The 24,969-nt window shown below is 44.8% G+C and overlaps 1 protein-coding gene across 7 annotated transcripts in view; it reads right to left on the minus strand.

Moving 5' to 3' along the window:
- Positions 1-233: 233 nt before the first annotated feature.
- Positions 234-24,969, minus strand: part of LOC123998526 (polyamine-transporting ATPase 13A3-like) — a 51,692-nt gene continuing 26,956 nt past the window's right edge. For 5 of the 7 annotated variants that reach the window (XM_046303525.1, XM_046303516.1, XM_046303507.1 and 2 more), the window contains 30 exons: positions 19,189-19,273; positions 18,531-18,704; positions 17,747-17,926; positions 17,497-17,567; positions 17,208-17,291; positions 16,566-16,635; positions 15,690-15,824; positions 14,989-15,061; positions 14,545-14,676; positions 14,221-14,397; positions 13,915-14,072; positions 13,530-13,718; positions 13,172-13,384; positions 12,778-12,897; positions 12,490-12,507; positions 12,236-12,389; positions 9,001-9,246; positions 7,999-8,171; positions 7,438-7,560; positions 7,265-7,344; positions 7,105-7,147; positions 6,884-6,993; positions 6,612-6,708; positions 6,396-6,468; positions 6,074-6,251; positions 5,585-5,769; positions 5,315-5,403; positions 5,081-5,161; positions 2,106-2,199; positions 234-1,258 (listed from right to left, as the gene is read on the minus strand). In XM_046303525.1, the coding sequence (XP_046159481.1) occupies positions 1,047-1,258; positions 2,106-2,199; positions 5,081-5,161; positions 5,315-5,403; positions 5,585-5,769; positions 6,074-6,251; positions 6,396-6,468; positions 6,612-6,708; positions 6,884-6,993; positions 7,105-7,147; positions 7,265-7,344; positions 7,438-7,560; positions 7,999-8,171; positions 9,001-9,246; positions 12,236-12,389; positions 12,490-12,507; positions 12,778-12,897; positions 13,172-13,384; positions 13,530-13,718; positions 13,915-14,072; positions 14,221-14,397; positions 14,545-14,676; positions 14,989-15,061; positions 15,690-15,824; positions 16,566-16,635; positions 17,208-17,291; positions 17,497-17,567; positions 17,747-17,926; positions 18,531-18,704; positions 19,189-19,239 (3,783 nt within the window). In that variant the 5' untranslated portion in view covers positions 19,240-19,273 and the 3' untranslated portion in view covers positions 234-1,046. Of the gene's footprint in view, positions 1,259-2,105; positions 2,200-3,880; positions 4,378-5,079; positions 5,162-5,314; positions 5,404-5,584; positions 5,770-6,073; positions 6,252-6,395; positions 6,469-6,611; positions 6,709-6,883; positions 6,994-7,104; positions 7,148-7,264; positions 7,345-7,437; positions 7,561-7,998; positions 8,172-9,000; positions 9,247-12,235; positions 12,390-12,489; positions 12,508-12,777; positions 12,898-13,171; positions 13,385-13,529; positions 13,719-13,914; positions 14,073-14,220; positions 14,398-14,544; positions 14,677-14,988; positions 15,062-15,689; positions 15,825-16,565; positions 16,636-17,207; positions 17,292-17,496; positions 17,568-17,746; positions 17,927-18,530; positions 18,705-19,188; positions 19,274-24,969 lie in introns of those variants that run through there. The other 2 variants (XM_046303533.1, XM_046303543.1) reach the window with 2 other exon arrangements.

Raw genomic sequence — 24,969 nt, forward strand, 5'->3', positions numbered from 1 at the left:
AATATTAATACTACAGTACTGTTGGGTAAGCAGTAGTATTCCAACCACCATATAACAATGGCTAAATGGAGCTGCCACCATATAACAATGGCTAAACGGAGCTGCCACCATATAACAATGGCTAAACGGAGCTGCCACCATATAACAATGGCTAAACGGCCACCATATAACAATGCTGCCACCAATATAATATAACAATGGCTAAACGGACCATATAACAATGCTGCTGCCACCATATAACAATGGCTAAACGGAGCTGCCACCATATAACAATGGCTAAACGGAGCTGCCACCATATAACAATGGCTAAACGGAGCTGCCACCATATAACAATGGCTAAACGGAGCTGCCACCATATAACAATGGCTAAATGGAGCTGCCACCATATAACAATGGCTAAACGGAGCTGGGTTCATGCACATCCATGCTTCAAGTGCACTGTATGATAACCATGTTAGTGGAGATGGCTGGTGGCTGCTTACAAACAAAAGCAAAAATGTGAGAAGATCTGGATCATGGAGGAATCACGGCAACACCAATTACAATTGTAAAAATCATTACCGTTTTAAGACTAAGATTGGAGTTTCGTCAGTTCGCTGCATAGTTCTGCAAGGGTTAAAAAGCAGTGAGGCAATGATTAAACTCATAATAATGACACAGGGGTCTGACTCTGCCACAGGACCCAGCCTGTGGACAACATGGACTCTTGGACTGCAGGTAGACCAGCTGAAGGCGGGGTGGATATAGAGTAGACCATACTGGGGGTGTATTTGTGTAGTAGACAAACCATTGTATACCAGGGGGTGGTGGCAGGTTGAGGGGTTTGGTTGGTGAGGGTTACGTAGACCAGCCAGGGTCTGAATAGTATGCTGGATCTGAGCAGCAAAGAGCATGTAGAGATCCACACTACCATTTCTTCACCCCAAAATCCTTTTCTACCATCACCCCATCTTTCGCCTTGTTCTTTCCATGGACCACTGTTTCTTTTTGTCCTTTTGGTCGGGAGTGTGTGTTTTTGCTTTAGCCAAGAGTGGGGCGGGGGGGTGCTAGGAGTCGGCCATTATCTGGTAGGAGGAGCCATTTTCAGAGGGGTTGCCGGGCAGTGGGTGCTTGGCCTCGGTGGTGGTGGTGGGTTTGGGGGGCCAGTCAGGGTCCACGCTAAGCTCCTGGGCCAGGTGCATGTAGCGCGCCTTGGGTACCTTCCTCCGGCGGCAGCACAGCCACGACAGACACTTGGCTCCCCAGAGGTCGATCCCCCTGGAAACAGCACGATAACAACGATGAGAAGAGGGCAAAGGAAACGGCAAAGAAAACAATGAATATTCCCCACTCATTCTCTTTCCAATTGATCCCTTTAAATTACAGATTTTTATTTTCATGCCTTTAGACAGTAGAATGACATCACATGCTTATGACACCACATGCACTATATAACCAAAAGAAGGTAGTGATGGGATTCAGATTGGTTCACTTTATTGCAGAATGCACATTGTTTTATAATGGTTAATAACTGAGACAATGAAATAATTTCCTGGGGAACTTTCCCCTCAACAGAAAATGTTCTTAGTCCAGCATTGCAATACGTTTTGGGGATTGAAGTTTTTCTGCCAGAGAATTACCTCAAAACAAGCAGACAAGCTAAGATGCTGCGGTTCAGAAAAAAAGGTCATTTTGACTATTTGCAATTGGAAATGGGAGCCCATTTTACCTGCTACATATGGAAGGAGGCCAAGAGTGACCATGTGTGGGACATACCAGCTAACCTGCAGTGTATACATACCTGATCTAGGCCATGCTATTTCCACTCTTAGCGGCTTACAGGAAAGCTGTGAGGTACATGCAACAGGGGGAGCTTACTGGAGCAATATCAGTACTACTGCTGGAGCTTTAGATAGGAGGGAAGACTGGGGCAATCTTGTTCCCAGAGGAGAGTAATAACACAGGAGACCCACCAGGGGGCAGAAGAGGGGCCAGAGCACAATCAGGTCTGCACATGCAAGGTCTGGGGAGGGTATATAGAAAGGAGGAAAGAAAGAAAGAAGAGGGGGGCACAGGGGGAGGTGAAAAGCGACGGTGGAAGAGAGGAGGAGCGTCAGATTTCCCAACCTGTGTTGTTGGAGCGGCATGGGTGGTGCCATAGCCGCCCTGCTTGTCTCGGCTGAAGACAAGCTTCCATAAGACGACGTCAAGGACGAGGGTCTATGGAATAATAGGCGCAGTGGGCGGGAAAGAATTACAAAGAGTAGAGTGGCTACTTGATCACACAGAGTCTCTCAAGAAGATTTTGTACATTCGTTTTTTTGAATAGTAAACTATTGAAAGGACATTTAGGGTGATTTCAGGGCTTGCCTTAGTCGTGATGATAGGCAAAAGGAGTTACTCTCAAAATAAATGAAAACAAATAAAGCGAGAGAGTGTTAACTTCATCTACAACAGAAGAACGGTGCTTTTTGGAATTTGTTGTGATGATTTTGTTTTGTGACAGATCCGTTGCTGGTGATTATCCATCGAGTGTCATTGGTTGGGGAGTGAGAGGTTGGCAGCTTTGGGGAGAGCACCATCTTGTCACTGCTAAGCTGTTCTTGGGCTTGTGAGGCTCAAGAGGGGGGATAAGAGCAGCACAGTAATATAGTGTCTTCTGAAAGTATTCATACCCCTGGACTTATTCCACATTGTTTTGCATTACAGCCTGCGTTACAAATGTTTTTCCCCTCCCCAAAGTAAAAACATGTCTTTTTCAATAAATGTGCAACATTTTCTAAAAACATACAGAAATATCTATTTCACACCCTCGAGTCAATACATGTTAGAATCCCCTTTGGCAGTGATTACCCAGTATTTCTGGGTAAGTCTAAGAGCTGTGCACACCTGCATTGTACAATATTTGCCCACAGAATTTTCTAAATTCTTCAAGTTCTGAAATTGTTGCTGATCATTGCTAGACATCTATTTTCAAGTCTTGCCATAGATTGTCAAGCAAATTTAGGTCTTCTTGGTAAGCAACCCCAGTGTAGATTTGGCCTTGTGTTTTAGGTTATTGTTCTGCTGAAAGGCGAATTCATATCCCAGTGTCTGGTGGAAAGCAGACAACCAGGTAGTTGCCTGTGCTTAGCTCCAGTCTGTTTAAAAAAAATATATATTATTTTACTCCAGTCCTTAATGATTACAAGTATACCCACAAGATGCATTGGAAATATGGAAAGTGTATTAGTTTGCCCCAAACACAACACTTTGCATTCAGGACCAAAAGTGAATTTCTTTGCCTCATTTTTTGCAGTATTACTTTAGTGCCTTGTTGCAAACAGGATGAATGTTTTGGAATATTCTGTACAAGCTTCCTTTTCACTCTTGCAAATAGGTTAGTATTGTGAGGTAAATAAAATGTTGATCCATCCTCAATTTTCTCCTATCACAGCCATTAAATGCAAACTGTTTTAAAGTGACCATTGGCCTAATGGTGAAATCCCTGAGCAGTTTAATCCCCCCCTGTAACTGAGTTAGGAAAGACACCTGTATCGTTGTATTGATACACCATCCAAAGTGTAATGAATAACTTCACCATGCTCAAACGGATACTCAATATCTGCTTTTTATATTTTTACCCATCAACTAATAGGTTCCCTTCTTAGCGAGACATTGGAAAACTGTGGTTGAATCAGTGTTTGAAATTCACTGCTCGACTGAGGGACCTTACAGATAAACTGTATGTGTGGGGTAGTCATTAACAAATCATATTAACACAAGTACTACACACAGTGAGCCCATGCACTTATTAAGCACATTTTTATCCCTGAAATTATTTAGGCTTGCCATAACAAAGAGGTTGAATACTTATTGACTCAAGACATTTCAGCTTTTCATTTTGTATTAATTATATGGGGTAGTGTGTAGGCCAGTGAAATGTTTTCTTCTCTATTTTAAATTCAGACTGTAACAACGTGGAAAAGGTCAAGGGGCGTGAATACTTCCTGAAGCCACTGTAGTGCTACTGCTCTACTGTGCAGGGTAAGCCAGGAACATTTTCTAATAGTAAATCACTGGTAAGCCATTATCATTGGGCCACAAATCTTTAGGTCATCATTTTCTGACACCTGGAGATTGAGAGAGAAAAGGAACTAGGTGTGTAACCAACCACCCATTAGGTTGAATGAGTGGACTACAGTATGGCAGTCACTTTGGTGATTGCAGGTTGTATTTACAGGTAGGAATTATGTGATGAAGGCGATTAAGCCAAAACGTTAAGCCTGTTTTTGTATATCCCGTCAATGAATGTCAAATCTAGGCAGAAATTGAGTGTTCGTTATGTTCCTGGATAGTCACCCGTTGAAGTCCTGGGGTAAGGAATGTTTTTTGGGAGGAATTGTGTGTATGTGTCCGCTAAAAGGTAGAGTTTCATTGAGTTACATCAATGAAAGACAATGAAAAATGTCTGGCTTTTTCATAATGAAAAGGTAGTCAAATGGTATGTCAGACAGACATTGGCTCAGCCCTCAGCTTCATCTGTTAATATTCTGCCACAGTCACTCTCCAGTCGGTCAGTAGGCCACAGTCACTCTCCAGTCGGTCAGTAGGCCACAGTCACTCTCCAGTCGGTCAGTAGGCCACAGTCACTCTCCAGTCGGTCAGTAGGCCACAGTCACTCTCCAGTCGGTCAGTAGGCCACAGTCACTCTCCAGTCGGTCAGTAGGCCACAGTCACTCTCCAGTCGGTCAGTAGGCCACAGTCACTCTCCAGTCGGTCAGTAGGCCACAGTCACTCTCCAGTCGGTCAGTAGGCCACAGTCACTCTCCAGTCGGTCAGTAGGCCACAGTCACTCTCCAGTCGGTCAGTAGGCCACAGTCACTCTCCAGTCGGTCAGTAGGCCACAGTCAACCTCCAGTCGGTCAGTAGGCCACAGTCAACACACAATCCAGCACCACCTGACTGAACCTAAGTGCCACTAATGAAAACATTGCATGACAAAACAAATTGTACATGAGAAAATGACCTATGTAACATGGTGTAAAGAGAGCTCAGAATAATGCAAAATGGACAGCGCACATCTCACTTTGATGTTCATGCGTTAGTGTGTGTGTCTTACCTCCACCAATATAGACACGGCTGCATTGACTATGATGATGAAGAACAGAGTGATTCTCCATTCAAACGGAACACACACAATCTATATAAAAAATATAAAAAGAGAAACAGATTCACAAGACAGTGGAGCAGTGCCATGTTAATTCACAATGTCACTATTGTAGGACTCAATTCAACCAAAACTTGAGGCTAATATCTGTATAAAGCTTGTCTCTCATGGTTGACGTCCACTCACCTCTAGGAATTCATCGATAGTAGACACAGGGTAAAACATTATGAAGAACATAAATATGTACAGGCCAATACATGACACCACAAAAGGCCCTGCAGAGACGGAAGAGAGACGATAAAACCAACATGTCAGTCACACAGCAAAAGACACTCCCCCCAATGTTGCACTTTCAACAAATCTCAAACCGTCAACTGATTTTAGAACCAACACTTAAACCTTTATCTGATTTTCAGGTAGGTATGTGGGAACATTGGTGTAAGTAGTGATCCTCACAGTTTTTGTAACTGGGCTGTCTGAAGGGCTTCCCCTTGGAGAAGACGATGGCCACGATGAGGTACTGGAAGGAGGAGACGTAGAACAGGGAGGTGTTCTCGTAGTTCTTGATGTTGTGGTCGTCCTTCTCCTCTGAGGAGTTGTGTTCTGGCCCCAAGTTGGCACGGAGGGACGAGTTGCAGGCACTGGGAGAGGAGACACCGGGCACACACACAGATGTTTAGCAGGAAGCAGCTTTACAAGTCAAAAGCTTACTGGCGACGTCCCTACTCTTTGAGGTAATGACATACAGGAAGACAATCACGGCTAATGTTACTGTGTTTACAGTTGGTTATTGGTTTGTTTTGAGTCTGGTACAGTTGTCTCATTGGTCCATTGGTGTTTTGTTACAGGTGTCTTATTGGTGATTTTAGACTGATACAGCTATCCTCCAAATAGTGTGTTTTGAATAGGTCCAATAGTTATTGTGGGGGTTGAACTTGGACTCACTTGGACTGTGGCGTCCAGATGTGGTACCAGGCCTGGTGTCGGACCCAGAGGAAGGCAATGGTCTGGAAGCCCAGACAGATGAGGATCTGAGTCAGCACGGAAAACAGCAGAGGGCCTGAGATCAGACCTGAGGGGGGACGCCTCGACACCAGCTCCTTCCACGCTGGGTTCAGAGACACTGGACAGAGAAGGTGGGAGAGAAAAAGAAAAGGAACCAGAAGATAGAAAGTTGGTACTAGATCAAACAAGTAATGTCTGCAGCATCAAAAAAGGGAATTTTGCAATAACATAACGCTCCATCTAACTGGTGTTGTTTACTTACTGGTGAAGACTACGAGGAGGATGATTGCGATGTCGATGAAGAGGAACTGGAAGTCTCCCAGGTTACTGAGGATCTGACAGGGTTAGAGAGAGAAGGTCAGAGATCAGCTACTATATACACCAGAGAGTAATATCCATAGAATGACATATTTAATAGGATCTCTGAGGTATTCTCCTGACAGGAGTGCAGAGTCTAAAGGAGGGGTACTGTACTCACAGAGTAGAGCAGGGTGACACTGATGTACTGGATGATGCTGTAGAGGGCCATGAACTTGAACACACAGAAGGAGGTGATGAGAGCCGCTCGCCCTTCTCTGTGGAGAAAGAGTAGTTTTTTATTGCGGTGCAAACGAGTGAGTCAGCGTGCAAGTTCATAAGGCTGACTGATTAGCCTGGAAGCTTGGTAGTAGGATGGTGTTAGTTTGTTAGCCATGTTCAGCTGATGGTGTAGGGTAGTATTGTGGTGCTGGAGGCCCAGGGCATGCCTACCTGATGAGGCTAGGCACACAGGAGATGTTGGGTGTCCTGGAAGTGAAGGGAGAGGCTACAGAGGCCTCCAGCTCAGAGAGAGAGATCCCACCGTGAGCCCTCTTCAAAGCCTGGAGAGCGAGGGTGGAGGAGACGGTAGAAAGTTGTCAGAAACAAGAACATTAAAAGGAATGACGGTGTCTTTACTTCTATTTGCATGCTTTCAAAGAGTCTGTACTTACACCACAATCGTTTGCGCCGTCTCCACACATGCCCACAAAATAACTGCAGATGGGTGAAAGAGAAGATCATTTGACTGTTGTAAATGTAATTAATGAAATGTTTAAATATTTGAAAAGATCTATGAAGAGGGTGAACTGAGTCAACAGGGTTTCTACTCACTCCACACTCTGCAGTGCCTCAATGAGCTCGGTCTTCTGGTCGGGGGCCATTCTGGCAAACACAGTGCCATGCAGCACCAACTACACCAGATAGGTCAACAACAATGCATTAGACACAACCAAATCACAACAGCAGTAGCTATGCGTTTATAAGGGAATGGAGGGGTGGTGTACCTTTTGCAGCAGGTCCTGAAAGTGCTCAGTGATGACAGCAAAGGACTTGCCACTCATAGCAAAGTGGTACTGGTCCTGAGGCTTGTGAGTGTGATGCACATCCTCTAGATTGATCTGTACTTCCTGTTGGGACAGGAAGGGGCAGGGAAAAGCAGGTGCAGGTGAGCAAGGGAAGAATGACATCTTGTAAATGATTGAAAGGTACAACATGGCCTTTGTAGATTAACAATCGTTCAAGATAGAGACGAACAACTTCAGTTTCCATATAAACTGACGTGGAGACCTCGAGGTATGCCACTAAATATACATATTCCCGATAGCATCTAGACACAATCTGACACAATGACTGGCTGGTGGTGTGACCTCTGTGAGCCAGTGTCTGGAACACAGAACACACACATTCATTCATCCATTCCTGATGCGTGTGCACACAGGGCAATTTCTGAGTTCTGATGTTTTCCTGCATGGATCTAAGGGGGATCAGTGTGTGTGTACATTTGTGTGTGTGTGTGTGTCTGTCGGAGCTGTAATGAGCCACACCCACCACCAGGGGTCCCTCACCTCCAGGCGTGGTGCTTTGCCCACATGTTTGCTGGGGTTGTCTGCGTAGCGCCAAATGATCTTGGCCACCTGGCCATCTTTAGGGGGCAGCGCGTCGGCGATGATGACCTGGTCCTGAGGGGGAATCATGCCACAGTCCCTAGCCACCGAGATGGCCGTTAACATGTTGTCACCTGGAGGAGAGATGTTTTACACTGAGTGTACAAAACATTAAAACACACTTTCCATGACAGACTGACCAGATTAATTCATGTGAAAACTATGATCCCTTATTGATGTCATTTGGAAGGGGTGCAACTCAATATTATGAAGGTGTTCCTAATGTTTGGTATACTCCGTGTATGTTGCCCTTAAGCACAAACCTATTCAAAACCATGAGAGGGAACTCCAAACAAATAATTTCCTAACGGGGGTATTGTCCTGGCGCTCTCCCCATTGTGACACTCCAAACCTGGGTAGGGGTTGTGAGTGGGATCGGATGGCCTGCTGGTACTGGCTCTGGACCAGCGACCTGCATGAAAGGACTTGGCGGGCCCTGAATTTCTATCTGATATTTTGATTACATTTACACTGCTGAAAGCTACAGAGAGACAGAGAGAGAGACAGAGAGAGAGACAGAGAGAGAGACAGAGAGAGAGACAGAGACAGAGACAGAGAGAGAGAGAGAGAGAGAGAGAGAGAGAGAGAGAGAGAGAGAGAGAGAGAGAGAGCAGAGAGAGAGAGAGAGAGAGAGAGAGAGAGAGAGAGAGACAGAGAGAGAGAGACCGACAAAAAGAGAGAAAGAGAGAGAGAAAAAAAGGGGGGACAGGCTGGACTTTGGGGCTTTCTGCCCGTTAAGCTGCAAGACCCAGAACTATATTTGTCAGGATTCCAGGAATACATCCATCAAACTTTGAAAACGACAACAAAAAGTCAAGTCTACTGCAGGGAGGAAGGATAGATGTAGTGTGTTACTGAATGTCTGTTTATATGTTAAACATGTTGTTGTGCCAGCTTTCTCACCAGTGACCATGACGGTGCGGATGTGTGCCCTGCGTAGGTCCTGCAGTACCCCGGAGGTCTCAGCCTTCAGCTTGTTCTGCATGATGATCAGCCCCAGGAACTCCATGTTGGCCTCCATCTGATCCCTGTTGACATTCTGTACTCTGTGCCAGGTGAGTTTGGACTCCAGGCGGCGGTGGGCCAGGGCGATGACACGGAAGCCCTGCTTGGTGTAGTCCTCCAGAACCTCTGCAAAGTCTTCTGGAACTACACACAGAGAGACAGAGACACACACACAGACAGAGAGACAGACACACACACACAGACAGAGAGAGAGAGACACACACACAGACAGACAGAGAGAGAGAGACACACACACAGACAGAGAGAGAGAGAGACACACACACAGACAGAGAGAGAGAGAGACACACACACAGACAGAGAGAGAGAGAGACACACACACAGACAGAGAGAGAGAGAGACACACACACAGACAGAGAGAGAGAGACACACACACACAGACAGAGAGAGAGACACACACACAGACAGAGAGAGAGAGAGACACACACACAGACAGAGAGAGAGAGACACACACACACAGACAGAGAGAGAGAGACACACACACACAGACAGAGAGAGAGACACACACAGACAGAGAGAGAGAGAGAGACACACAGACAGAGAGAGAGAGAGACACACACACAGAGAGAGAGAGAGACACACACAGACAGAGAGAGAGAGACACACACACAGACAGAGAGAGAGAGACACACACACAGACAGAGAGAGAGAGACACACACACAGACAGAGAGAGAGAGACACACACAGACAGAGAGAGAGAGACACACACAGACAGAGAGAGACACACAGACAGGAGAATTAGACCCAAGCAAATCATGAGAAAACAAAAAGATAATTACTTGACACATTGGAAAAACAGAGCAAACTAGAATGCTATTTGGCCCTAAACAGAGAGTACACAGTGGCAGAATACCTGACCACTGTGACTGACCCAAACTTAAGGAAAGCTTTGACTATGTACAGAGTCAGTGAGCATAGCCTAAGAGAAGACAGGCTATGTGCACACTGCCCACAAAATGAGGTGGAAACTGAGCTGCACTTCCTAACCTCCTGCCAATGTATGACCATATTAGAGACACATATTTCCCTCAGATTACACAGACCCACAAAGAATTAAAGAACAAATCCAATTTTGATAAACTCCCATATCTATTGGGTGAAATACCAGTGTGCGATCACCGCAGATTTGTGACCTGCTGCCACAAGAAAAAGGGCAACCAGTGAAGAACAAAAACCATTGTAAACACAACCTATATTTATGTTTATTCATGTTATGTTTTGCACATCATTACAACACTGTACAAACTCAGCAAAAACAGAAATGTCCCTTTTTCAGGACCCTGTCTTTCAAAGATAATTCGTAAAAATCCAGATCTTCATTGTAAAGGGTTTAAACACTGTTTCCCATGCTTGTTCAATGAACCATAAACAATTAATGAACATGCACCTGTAGACCGGTCATTAAGACACTAACAGCTTACAGACGGTAGGCAATTAAGGTCACATTTATGAAAACTTAGGACACAAAAGAGGCCTTTCTACTGAGGAAAACACCAAAAGAAAGATGCCCAGGGTCTCTGCTCACCTGCGTGAACATGCCTTAGGCATGCTGCTAGGAGGCATGAGAACTGCAGATGTGGCCAGGGCAATAAATTGCAATGTTCGTACTGTGAGATGCCTAAGAGAGACAATACGGACAGCTGATCATCCTCGCAGTGGCAGATTACGTGTAACAACACCAGCACAGGATCAGTACATCCGAACATCACACCTACGGAAAGGTACAGGATGGCAACAACTGCTCGAGTTACACCAGGAACGCACAATCCCTCCAGTGCTCAGACTGTCTACAATAGGCTGAGAGGCTGGACTGAGGGTTTTGTAGGCCTGTTGTAAGGCAGGTCCTCACCAGACATCACCGACAACAACGTTGCCTATGGGCACAAACCCACTGTTGCTGGACCAGACAAGACTGGCAAAAAGTGCTCTTCACTGACGAGTTGCGGTTTTGTCTCACCTGAGGTAATGGTCGGATTCGCATTTATCGTTGAAGGAATGAGCGTAACACCGAGGCCTGTACTCTGGAGCGGGATCGGTTTGGAGGTTCCGTCATGGTCTGGAGCGATGTGTCACAGCATCATCGGACTGAGCTTGTTGTCATTGCAGGCAATCTCAACGCTGTGCGTTACAGGGAAGACGTCCTTCTCCCTCATGTGGTACCCTTCCTGCAGGATCATCCTGACATGACCCTCCAGCATGACAATGCCACAATGTCATACTGCTCGTTCTGTGCGTGAATTCCTGCAAGAGAGGAGCAGGATCGATTTGGAGGTGGCCACTGCCATGGCCAGTGAAGAGCCCGGATCTCTTTGAGCACGTCTGGGACCTGTTGGATTGGAGGGTGAGGGCTAGGGCCATTCCCCCCAGCAATGTCTGGGAACTTGCAGGTGCCTTGGTGGAAGAGTGGGGTAACATCTCACAGCAAGAACTGGCAAATCTGATGCAGTCCATGAGGAGGAGACGCACTACAGTACTTAATGCAGCTGGTGGCACCAGATACTGACTGTTACTTTTGATTTTGACCCCCCCTTTGTTCAGGGACACATTATTACATTTCTGTTAGTCACATGTCTGTGGAACTTGTTCAGTTTGTATCAGTTGTTGAATCTTATGTTCAAACAAATATTTACACATGTTAAGTTTGCTGAAAATAAACACAGTTGACAGGGGACATTTCTTTTTTTGCTGAGTTTAGACATGACATTGAAATGTCTATTCTTTTGGAACTTGTGTAAGTGTAATGTTCCCAGTAAATGTTTTATAGTTTATTATCCATTTCACTTCCTTTGGCAAAGTAAACATTGGTTTCCCATGCCAATATAGCCCTTAAATAGACATTGTTTGTGTGTGTGAGGGAGAGAGATGGGTTCAGAAACTTCTTGGAAATGAAGGAAAATACAAGATTCCAGGCAGTAAACCTTTGAAACTGCTGGTCTTTGATCATGCCACTACTGTTGACATCAAAGCGGTCAATTATCTCACTTGGTTAGACCAAGGGACTAACAATTCAGTAGCAGAGCATTCGTTCATTACTATACTGACCGTAACTTTTTCTCAATAGGAGCGTCTGCAAAGTGCATAGGCAAATTCAGAGTAAACAGTTAAGAGACCAACCAGTGTCTTTCTTGCAGAGGCTGGCCACCACCTCTGGTGCCCCCTTGAGGTAGGCATCCATGCGCTTCTCCCCCAGCAGACGGGCCACCACACACATCCTCTGCAGCGCCGAGGAGAAGGGGAACTGACGCACGATACCAATCTCATAGGCCGACTGCATGAGGACAACACACAGAATGACCTTTAACCTCCAGATCTTTCACCTCTACGTAAAGGTACAATAAATATTCAAAACTTGAGACTGCACTACTTACCGACAAGTCATACAGCTCCTACAATGTGAAAGACAAGAACATAGAGTGAACGTACAGTCAAACAGTGCATTTCAAAGAATGCGAGAGGAACATAGAATGTGAACATAGTTCTGAATGGTATCTGGGTTTTCTATGATTAACATGAACTTGAATGTTTACACATGACCAAGAGTTAACAGCAACAGAACAAATCAACATGTGATGAGGGAGACATGATCAATGCTGAGGGTGTGTGTCCATTGGGGGCAGCACTGAGCCTTGCTCTCAGGAGGGGTAACCTGTTCGCACCATGTCCTGTTCAGGTGACATGACGGGCTCGGGGGGCATCAGTTGCTTGGGGGGCCGCACCACGGTGGGCATGATACGGTTGTGGAGGGAGGTCTCCTCTTCAGTGGCCTCCTCCAGGATCTGACAGGGAGAGGAGTCAACATTAGAAAATCTAAGCAGCATCGAAAGTCAAGATTTCAGCTGACCAGCATCGCAAAATGGATACAATAAGTATGATCGGAACAACATTGAAAGTCAGGGAGAAGCAAATATATGTCTGAAAATAGAAGCCGGAAAATCTCTCAAAGCAACATATTTTGAGTCAACATTTCTGAGCATGAAACACATTGTTTGGGTAAAGAAAGAGTGAAGGACACACAGGTTAGAGATTAAGGGTAAAGTTTCAGTCACTCACCCAGCCTGTGGCCTCGAACATCTTCAGATCCAGAGGGTCTCCGGACAGCTTGCCATCGATATTGGTAAGAGAGTGGCAGGTGGCCATGCAGGCTACAAACTGGGACTTAACCAGAGTGTCCTTGTAGGCATTCTCCTCTGACAGGTGGAAAGTCCCCTTCTCCACTCTCTGGACTCCCCACAGGTCTAATCCATCCTCTGTGAGTGTACCTGTCTGAAGACAGAGGCACAAAGTGAATAGGGGAGATATATAGCACTAACTGTTGAGCAGGGTGACTACCATACCGGATCACCACACCATGACTAGTTTCCCCAGCACAGCCTCTCCTCTACCAATGTGTGTGTGTGTGTGTGTCCACCTTGTCGAAGCAGACCAGGTTGAGCTGGCCACAGATGTTGATCCTCTGGGGGCTGATGCAGAAGATGCCGATGCGTTTGAGGCGGCGCTGGGCGTACACGATGCCCGCCGTCATGGCAGCGGGCAGCGCGGGGGGCACAGTGATGGTGATTATGTCCAGGGACTCAATGATGATGGTCTTGGCTGGCACCTGGGGTACAGTAGACAAGGAAAAAAATGACAATACAGCAGGGGTTACTGTAGGGATTGAATTGGTCATGAAGCTAACTAGCCATAATTGTCCACTGTGATCTAGAAACCTTCTACAGCCTCTATAGGACTAGTCACTCTCCCTCCCACTCCCTCCCCAGCCCAGCCAGAGTATAGTGTACTGTGTGGCCCAGTACATTGTTCATGATGCTGAGGACGATGGAGTAGACAAAGCCGATGCCAGCTATAGCCACCAGGCACAGCAAGAAGAGGTAGGCGTCGCGGTACAGCTTGAAGTCGGTGGGCTTGGGGTACAGGATGGAGCGCACCAGCTGGCCCTTAGCTGTGCTGAAACCTGGGGGGGGATGGAGGAGGCACTACATTCAGAATATGGTAAACACTCATTTTATTATCCAAAATCAGATCATGATCGTACAACAATTTGAAAAGGCATACTGGGTGTGTTGTGACTGAGGACACGAACGGACAAACAGACGGCTAACCTGTGCGGACCACCACTGCCTTGACCAGCTCCCCTGAGTAGAAGCGGGTCTGTATGACGTGCGTGCCACAGAAGAGGGTGTGTCTCTTGTGCTCCTCCATGCTGTAAGCTGTGTCACCCTCCTTGTCCCCTTCGCCCGGGTTGGGGAGGTTAGTCTTGGTGACTGGCACACTCTCGCCTTGGGGGAGGGGGAAGAGCTAGGTATTTACAGAGTGTAGTGTTGTGTGAGGCTTTGCACAAATGTCAAATAAATATATTTTAGAATTCTGTATTTGGCAAGTGACCAGCAGTGAGAGAGCGAGAAGGCAGAATCTCCAAGTCTCACCTGTCAGCATGCTCTCGTTGACGATGCAGGTGCCGCTGATCAGCACTGCGTCGCAGGGCATAATGGTCCCATTGCTAGGGATGACCATGACGTCGCCGGGCACCAGGTCAGTGGACAGGGCCTCCTCGATGTCTATTAGGATTCAACAGAGGGGAGAGCAGGTGTGGAGAGAGGAGAATGCAGGGAAAGTACAGAGGGAGAGATGAGTGGAAGGAAGGGAGGAGGATAAAAGAGAGGTATTCTGTGCGTCAGAGCCCCAGTCTTGTTCAGAACATCTCTCATTACTCACGCCCTTCTGGGCAGCAGGGGGAAAATGCTGAAGCATCACATGCACAGCCTGAGCCTGCTGTGGGAGCGCACACACACACAGATGTGTGCCGTTCTACTGGTGAATTGAACACTAGTCAAAGTGCATGAAATCTTAGTGAGTTATATTAGACAAACCGTTGCTGGCTCTGCAGACTGAAACTCGGACAATACTGTGTGCTGACACCATGTCATGAAGCGTGACGTATTGCTGAAAAGGAGAGAACAGCCAATAAGCATAACCACACATCAGGTGCTACAAAAACAGTTAATAGATTCTCAATGTCCCTTGAAATTCCCAGAGAAGACTTTGCTGCCCCCTCCCCATCCATCCAACCTCTCTCTCTTTATCTCCCTCTTCCATATGCTGTGTGATTCTAAGGGGGCGATCTCCTTTGTGTAAACCTAGGGCCCCAGGTGAAGCCTCCACCCCTTCACCTCCCTCCATCTCTCTACTTATGCAGTGTGATTGTAACGGGCTGAACCCAGGGCCCTAGAGTGGGGAGGGGGCTAAACGTCTGTTTTAGTCCAGATGAGCCTAATTCAGCCTGGTTCCAGCCAGTTCAGAAAGGCCCCAGACTCACCTTTTGATTATTGAATACATTTTTCCAAATTGTGGAAGGAATAATAAGATTGGGGATGAGAGGGGTTGAGAAAGAGAGGACAGACAAAAAGGGATAGATCAAAATCAAAGTTTAGTTATTTGTCACGTGCGCAGAATAGACCTTACAGTGAAATGCTTACTTACAGGCTCTAACCAATAGTGCAGAGAAAAAAAAATGTGTGTGTGTAGGTAAGTAAAGAAATCAGAGGAGACCAAGGGGCGGGGACAGACATACCTTTTTGATGGTGTACAGCGAGGTAGCTATGGAAATGACCGACATAAAGACTATGGCTGCGGCATAGTAGTAGTACTCATCAGCGCTCCACAGGATCACACTGAAGAGCTGGAAGATGTAGAAAGGGTTGAGGACCTGCAGGAGGGAAGGAAAGGAGGGAAAGAAAGAAAGAGGCATGTCAAACAACTTCTTCAAAACAACAAGCTGCAACAAGACATCCACTTGGACATCTACTAGAATAATGCCTGATTAAGCCCTATAGCAGGCTAACCATAATATGTCATGTTTGGCTCAATAGTGGGAAAAGGGTATACATGTGAAATATCTCTGGACACATATGGTTCAATGTGTTTCTTTATACAGAGAGTGCAGCATACAGAGTGAGGGAGACAGACAGAGCACAGAGACATGGAGACTGTCGCAGAGACCGTGGGGTCAAAGAGAGCGAGAGAGACGTCAGAGAACTAGAACGACAATAAGGAGCTGAGCGGAACTGCGGAGGTGGAAAATGCTGTTTTTACTGTCATTGTTGGCCCCTGTTCACAGTGTTCACTCATTAGACTAAAGACAACCTCCCTGCAACAACTCAGAATCTAAATCTGTCTGGTCAGAAAAAAAAGCTTAAAGCCAAGTTGGCTTCCATTCAACAGAACTTTCCCATTAAAATGCCAGGCACAGGAGTTCATTATCTTGATCGTTATATCTCAGCTAAATTAGCTATTGATTTTGATAGGCACCTTTGGATGTAAATCATTCATATAGACTTATGTTATCAATTAGGTGTCAGAGAAAATGAGCTCTGATAAGAAAATCAAGCATCCTTTAAGTAGTGGGTATGAACACCTTATTCACATTTACACCCAAAACCTCTCATACCTCTTTGATTAGAAGCTTGAAAACTGAAGGCACTTTCACTGCAATTTCATTCACTCCGAAAAACAGTCTCCTGTGGGAAAGCACGAGAGAACAAAGGTTTAACATTTACAGTTCAAACTAACAACTCATTCAACTTTATAACAAATGTTTCTCTCACACACACAGACACAATGTGTCTAATAAAACCATTGATAAGGTGTGACACTGACAGTGCTACATTAAGTAGGTCAGAGTCACACATGAACACACTCTCTCCCTCCCTCTAGAGGCTGGGTGAGTGACACATGGGGAACAGAAGGCCAGCTCTGAGCAGACTGACACAGGGCTATTAGAAGGTGTTGTCAGGGCTGTGTGAGGTGACTGGGCGTCTAAAGTGACAGAGAGGCTGCTGTGACCTGCAGTATCTGCTTTCAACCATGAAGGCTGGCAGTGGGGGATGGGGGTAATGAATCTACCGTAGGAAGGCCAGGGTTAAGTGTAAGAGTAACAATATACATTTTGCAGGTATCAGTACCACCTTTGAGTGACTTAGCTAATGCACCAAAACCAAGCATTCCTATGGGGTGAATTTAACCTCAACACATCACATTTCTCAAACCATCATGGCCTTCCACTCTGTACAAGGTGTTTGGTATAAGTTACCTGTACTCCTGCTGGTTGCTGGTGAGCCCCGTGCTGTGCTCTGAGTGGACGGTGGAACAGGTCACCTCCCGGTCCTCCAGGCCCCTGTGTGTATGTGTGTGTGTGTGTGTGTGTGTGTGTGTGTGTGTGTGTGTGTGTGTGTGTGTGTGTGTGTGTGTGTGTGTGTGTGTGTGTGTGAAAGAAGGGAAACGAGGCCTCCATTAGAACATTTGCTTGGACATGCATTACACAAACCATTTGGAAAGTATCCAGGTCACTGGCTATAATAATAGTCTGTTAAATTGCTTACGTTAATACTTCAAAATTGTGGACCTCGTCGTTCCAGTAGTACTTTGTGCTATGGAGTGTAAAATAGCGAATCTGAAGGGAGAAAGAAATAAGAATGTTAGCAAAAATAACTAAGGCAGAAACTTTTCCCTCCCCATTTCATTGACCATAAAGATGTATACTTTTGAGCGTGAGCGTATGTGAGAAAGAAACCAGTAAAGAAAGCAAAAAGACAGATGTGTGTTATCGTGTGTGCCATCGCGTGGTATTACCTGAGTGGGTTGGTACTCTGCGTACTTCCTGATTAACTCCTGGGTGAAACCGTCCGAGGGGTGGGGGGAGTGTCCATTGGTCATGGGGGGAGTGGTCTGGGTCTCCAGGCTGTCAAAGGGGTTTCTTCCAGGGGCCAGCATCACACGCACCTTGGCCAGGAACCAGCGCTTAAAGTCATCCTGAGACACACACATACCATCAGCGGTGACAGGTTCTCTGTGAACCACGTATTTGGACATTGAAGCTAAATTTCCTTCGTATGTGAAAAGCCTACGATTCAGTGAAGGACATTTAGATTTTGATGCATTATATGTGTTTGTACAGGTGGTGCAAAAAGTCAGATTGACACCTTAAGTCAACTTCTCTCATATCCTATAGTCCACCCAGTATTATCCTATAATGGAAGGAACATTAATATGATTGATAAGATTCCCAATAAGTATTGAATGGTGACATGTGTCCTGAAAGTGGCCATTGTGATTACCATGGAAGTTTCGATGCTAATTGTTTACGTCACATTTTTTGTTGAATGTTGGATGTATTTCATGAACCTACACAAATCCAGTGTCAGGAAATCCTTAAACATTTGCTCATGGATGTGGAGATGTGTGCTTATTAAGGATTGTCCAATAACACATGACTTATGTTTGAATAAGACAACACTTAATTAAGGACTAATAAATGGCTAATAAGATACTTAAAAATACACTAACGAACTACAAATTTGTGGCTGATCTGTCTACTTTAAAATGAAGTCTTATGAAAATATTCAGAATGGCTTACGGTTGATTGGAGCAGCACCACTTCAGCCTCTCTGACGGTGGTCCGGGTGCAGGTGGCCTTCACACACCATTCTGGCATCCAGTAGAGCAGCAGCAGGAGGAAACCCCCTGTACACAGCACCCCCAGGCTCACCACTGCCACACGCCACCGACACACGCGGTACCCCTGGAGCTCCTAGCGGGAGCCAGAGGGGACGGTTAAAATGGCAGTTCATATGGGGTCATCAGGGGAGTTTGAGTCAAACTTTAACATGAGTTCGTACCCCATTTGATTTGAATAAACTATTAGGCATTGGCATATGTGCAATTCAGAGCGAGAGAGAGAGCGGGAAAGAAAGGGCGGGAGGGAAAAGAAGAGCGGGAGGGAAAAGAAGAGCGGGAGGGAAAAGAAGAGCGGGAGGGAAAAGAAGAGCGGGAGGGAAAAGAAGAGCGGGAGGGAAAAGAAGAGCGGGAGGGAAAAGAAGGCGGGAGGGAAAAGAAGAGCGGGAGGGAAAAGAAGAGCGGGAGGGAAAAGAAGAGCGGGGGAAAAGGGAAAAGAAAAAGAAGGGCGGGAGGGAAAAGAAGAGCGGGAGGGAAAAGAAGGGCGGGAGGGAAAAGAAGGGCGGGAAGGAAAAGAAGGGCGGGAGGGAAAGAACTCAAGGTAAAATAAGAAAACACACCATCTCATCCTCCTCATCCTTATTCACAATCTTCAGTTCTTCCTTCTCCATTCTGCAGAGAAGTCACCAAGGCCACAGAGCGCAGCTTCATTGAAACAAGAACACAATGACACCACTACATGAGAATGTGAGTCTTCCCCAGTACGAGAGGAAAAGTATATCCCAGAGTATGTGTCCAACCCAGTGCATACCAGAACATGAAGCAACCACACCACTAGTGTAGTGACTGAAACCAGAACCATATACACAGACATCTGAATGAATGAATGAATGATGAACTAGAATAGACCGGACAGGGCTTGAATATTTGGGAGCAAACATTAGGGTTGGCAATTGCCAGGGACCTCACGATACGATATAATAACAATTCTTAGGTGCCAATACAATATGTATTTGATACTGAAATATTATTGTGATTTGATGTTCCAAACATATTACTCACTATTAGGGTTGCACATTTTGGGGAATATTCAGGTGGAAACTATGTGGGAATTAACGGGAATATATGGGAATTAATATTAATACCATTTAAAAAGTAGATGTTTATTTGCATTGGATATATTTACCATATAATATGAGAGAAACAAACATTTTACCTTATCATAAGTAGACAATTGCAAATGATTAAATCCTTCCAATAGAAAAAAACAAACAAAAAACAGTTACTAACTGAACTTTAATTAAATGAGTTGACTCTTCACATGGGATGATTTCACTGAACAAAAAAAGGGAATACTGAATGATCCCCAATGATCCATTGCATCTCCCAAAAACGTTTTCAACATACATCTGTAAAATTCCTTAACTATTTATCTGTAGATGGAATTGTATTTGGGGAAACATTTTTTCTTCTTCTAATCTTTGCAGGAAAATGCCACGGGCACTATCTGATGTGTAGAGACATTTCACTGCAGCTAATGTAGAAGGAAAAGCTGTGTACATTTTGCAAATAGTGTGCCAAATCATATGTGAAATCATGTGTGAAGAATGCAACAATGATGCGGAATCATCTGGCCAAGTGTATAAAGTTCCCTCAGCGCTCACAACAAGCAACCTCTGACAAAAGTCCCGCTACTTCTATTCGAGGTGAAAAAGATTAATCAGATACTTTATCGATAGCAACAGATCATGACACGCCTGGATTCAGAAGTGTTGTAGGCTCAATGGAGGAATGTAGTCAGAAATGCCGATGATTGTCTCGCTCAAGCTGTGTATCGCAACTGGTTCACCTCTGATGCTCACAGGCAAGGCCTATTGGAAGAGATTTCTGAATGTTCTTCACCCAGCATACACCCCTCCAACCAGACATGCTTAATCTACTTATTTGCTGGAGGCAGAGTTCAACAGAGTTGCTTGACCTTCACTTGAAATCATAGAGACAGCAGAATGTATTGCAGTCATCTCTGATGGCTGGTCTTCGTGGGCAAGGAATAATTAACTACATGATCTCCACCCCTCAAACCAGCATTCTACAAGAGTAGAGACACAAGGGACAACAGACACACCAGACTCTACATTGCAGATGTCATCAATGACCTTGGACCACAGAAGGTATTTGCACTGGTGACAGACGATGCTGCGAACATGAAGGCTGCTTGGTCTAAAGTGGAGGAGTCCTACCTCACATCACACCCATTGACTGTGCTGCTCATGCATTGAATCTGCTCCTCAAGGACATCATGGCACTGAAAACAATGGATACACTCTACAAGAGAGCCAAGGAAATGGTTTGGTATGTGAATGGTCATCAAGTTATAGCTGCAATCTACCTCACCAAGCAAAGTGAGAAGAATAAAAGCAGCACATTGAAGCTGCCCAGCAACACCTGTTGGGGTGGTGTTGTCATCATGTTTGACAGTCTCCTGGAGGGGAAGGAGTCTCTCTCCAAGAAATGTCCATATCACAGTCTGCCGATATGGACAGCCCCATCAACAGGATCCTCCTGGATGATGTATTTTGGGAGAGAGTGGTAAGCAGCCTGAAACTCCTGAAACCTATAGCAGTAGCCATTGCACAGATTGAGGGAGACAATGCCATCCTGATGTTCAGGCTCTGCTTGCAGATGTAGGAGAAGAAATCCGTACTGCCCTGCCCACTTCACTGTTGCTCCAAGCAGAGGAAACGGCAGTATTGAAATGCTTAAAAAAAGCGAAGACTTCTGCCTGAAGCCCATAAACGCCACTATGTACATGTTGTACCCCAAGTATGCTGGCAAGAGCATCCTGTCTGGCGCAGAGATCAACAAGGCCTATGGTGTCACCGCTACCTTGTCCCACCACCTTGGCCTGGATGAGGGCAAGGTTCTTGACAGTCTGGCAAAGTACACTTCCAAGCAAGGGCTTTGGGATGGAGATACAATATGGCAGTCGTTCCAACATATCTCATCAGCCACCTGCTGGAGGGGACTTTGTGGATTCGAGGCTCTTTCCCCTGTTGCCTCCATCATCCTCCAAATCCCACCAACAGCCGCCACCTCAGAGCGCAACTGGTCCTTGTTTGGGAACACACACACCAAAGCACGCAACAGGCTGACCAATACAAGGGTCGAAAAAATTGGTGGCCATCCGGGCAAATTTGAGGCTTTTTGAGCCTGACAACGAGCCATCCTCAACAAGCTTAAAAAGTGACAGTGAAGATGAGGAGTCAAGAGTCTGATGTTCAAGAGGTGGACATTGAGGAGGTCCAGGGAGAAGACATGGAAGCCTGAGAGGAAGACAACCAAATCTTTAGTTTCTAGACTATAATTTTACAGATGCATGTTGAAAACATTTTTGGGAGATGCAATGGATCATTGGGGATCATTCAATATTCCCTTTCTTTTGTTGTTCAGTGAAATCATCCCATGTGAAGAGTCAACTCATTTAATTAAAGTTCTATTCGGCAGCGTAGCCTAGTGGTTAGAGCGTTGGACTAGTAACCGGAAGGTTGCGAGTTCAAACCCCCGAGCTGACAAGGTACAAATCTGTCGTTCTGCCCCTGAACGGGCAGTTAACCCACTGTTCCCAGGCCGTCATTGAAAATAAGAATATGTTCTTAACTGACTTGCCTGGTTAAATAAAGGTTAAAAAAAAAGAAAAAAAGATTGTTTTATTTCAATTGGAAGGATTTAATCATTTGCCATTATGTCTACTTATGATAAGGTAAAAGGTTTACGTTTCGGTCTCCATATGATATGGTAAATATATCAATGCAAAAAAAACATCTACATTTAAATGGTATTAATATGCATATATTCCCATTTATTCCCACAGAAAGATTCCACATCTTAATATTCCATAGTCCCTTCCCTTGTCCCTAACCCTGGCTACCTACTAGTCACACGTAAGGCTGGGCAATATGATCAAAATATGTTATCATGGTAAACTTTAAATGTTTTTGAATAATACAAGTTCAGAATTTACTTTTATGAGTAGTGCATGACGCTTGGGTGGAAACCCATACAGTTGAAGTCAGAAGTTTACATACACATAGGTTGAAGTCATTAAAACTACATTTTCAACCACTCCACAAATATGTTGTTAACAAGCTATAGTATTGACAAGTCGGTTATGACATCTACTTTGTGCATGACACAAGACATATTTCCAACAATTGTTTACAGACAGATTATTTTTCTTATAATTCACTGTATCATTCCAGTGGGTCAGAAGTTTACATACACTAAGTTCACTGTGCCTTTAAACAGCTTGGAAAATGCCAGAAAATGAGGTCATGGCTTTAGAAGCTTCTGATAGAGTCAATTGGAGGTGTACCTGTGGATGTATTTCAAGGCCTACCTTCAAACTCTGTGCCTCTTTGCTTGACATAATGGGAAAATCAAAAGAAAACCTCAGAAAATAAAATTGTAGACCTCCACAAGTCTGGTTCATCCTTGGGAGCAATTTCCAAATGCCTGAAGGTACCACGTTCATCTGTACAAACAATAGTACGCAAGTATAAACACCATGGGACCACGTAGCCGTCACACCGCTCAGGAAGGAGACGTGCTCTGTCTGCTAGAGATTAACGTACTTTGGTGCAAAAAGTGCAAATCAATCCCAGAACAGCAGCAAAGGACCTTGTGATGATGCTGGAGAAAACGGGTACAAAAGTATCTATATCCACAGTAAAACGAGTCCTATAGAGACATAACCTGAAAGGCCGCTCAGCAAGGAAGAAGCCACTGCTCCAGAACCACCATAAAAAAAGCCAGACTACGGTTTGCAACTGCACATGGGGACAAAGATAGTACTTTTTGGAGAAATGTCCTCTAGTCTGATGAAACAAAAATAGAACAGTTTGACCATAATGACCATCCTTATGTTTGGAGGAAAAAGGGGGAAGCTTTGCAAGCCAAAGAACCCCATCCCAAACGTGAAGCACGGGGGTGGCAGCATCATGTTGTGGGGGTGCTTTGCTGCAGGAGGGACTGGTGCACTCCAAAAAATAGATGATATCATGAGGCAGACAAATTCTGTGGATATATTGAAGCAAAATCTCAAGACATTAGTCAGGAATTTAAAGCTTGGTTGCAAATGTGTCTTCCAAATGGACAATGACCCCAAGCATACTTCCAAAGTTGTGGCAAAATGGCTTAAATCAAGGTATTAAGTCAAGGTTTTGGAGTGGCCATCACAAAGCCCTGACCTCAATCCCATGGACATTTAGTGGGCAGAACTGAAAAGGAATGTGTGAGCAAGGAGGCCTTACAAACCTGACTCAATTACACCAACTCTGTCAGGAGGAATGGACCAAAATGCACCCAACTTATTGTGGGAAGCTTGTGGAAGGCTACCTAAAATATTGGACCCAAGTTACACAATTTCGGGATAGAAGTCCAGTGAAACTGGAGGGCTCGCAATTCAAACAAATAATCATTCAATTATGGATATTAAACATTTAGGTACACACGTGTAATATCGGCTGAAAGCTTAAATTCTTGTTAATGTAACTGCACTGTCCGATTTACAGTAGCTATTACAGCGAAAACATGCTTTGCGATTGTTTGAGGACGGCGCTCCACGTCAAAATATTTTTACGCCTGCACAGGTTTCATACATTCAAAACTAACGATTAAATATTCACTTACTTTTTGAAAATCTTCTACTGATTTGTCATCCAAAGGGTCCCAGCTATAACACGTCATGTTATGTTAGATAAAATCCTTCTTTATATCCCAAAAAGTCTTTAGTTGGTGCCATCGATTTGAGTAATCCACTCAAACAACATGCAGAGAAAGGAATCCAAAAACTACCCCTACAACTTTGTCTCAACAAGTCAAAATACATTTCTATTTCCGCATCAGATACCCTAAAATGTAATCAAACTATAATATTTATGGAAAGTAGTATGGTCATGGCGTGAGCAAACACGAATTTCCAAGACTGTGTCCCTGTACTAAAACTGATTTCATATTTGTTTTTCAAGTTACAAGCCTGAAACCTGAACATAGATGCTGACACCCTGTGGAAGCCATAGGAAATGCATCCAGGGAGCAAATTTTCAATATTAACTTTTGCTTGCCTTTTGAAGAGGATTCTCTAACATATCTATTGTGTTATATTCTCCTACATTATTTTTTAATTTCTACAAACGTCTTTGTTTTCTTTCCAATGGCACCAATTATATGCATATCTTGGCTTCAGGACCTGAGCAACAGGCAGTTTACTTTGGGCACGTCATTCAGACAAATTTGGAAAAAAAGGGGCCTAGCCCTAAGAAGTCAATGTGATGAAAGAAATAAAAGCTGAAATAAATCATTCTCTACTATTATTCTGACATTTCACATTCTTAAAATAAAGT

This window comes from Oncorhynchus gorbuscha, linkage group LG02 (genome assembly GCF_021184085.1).
Source record: "Oncorhynchus gorbuscha isolate QuinsamMale2020 ecotype Even-year linkage group LG02, OgorEven_v1.0, whole genome shotgun sequence".
NCBI lineage: Eukaryota > Metazoa > Chordata > Actinopteri > Salmoniformes > Salmonidae > Oncorhynchus > Oncorhynchus gorbuscha.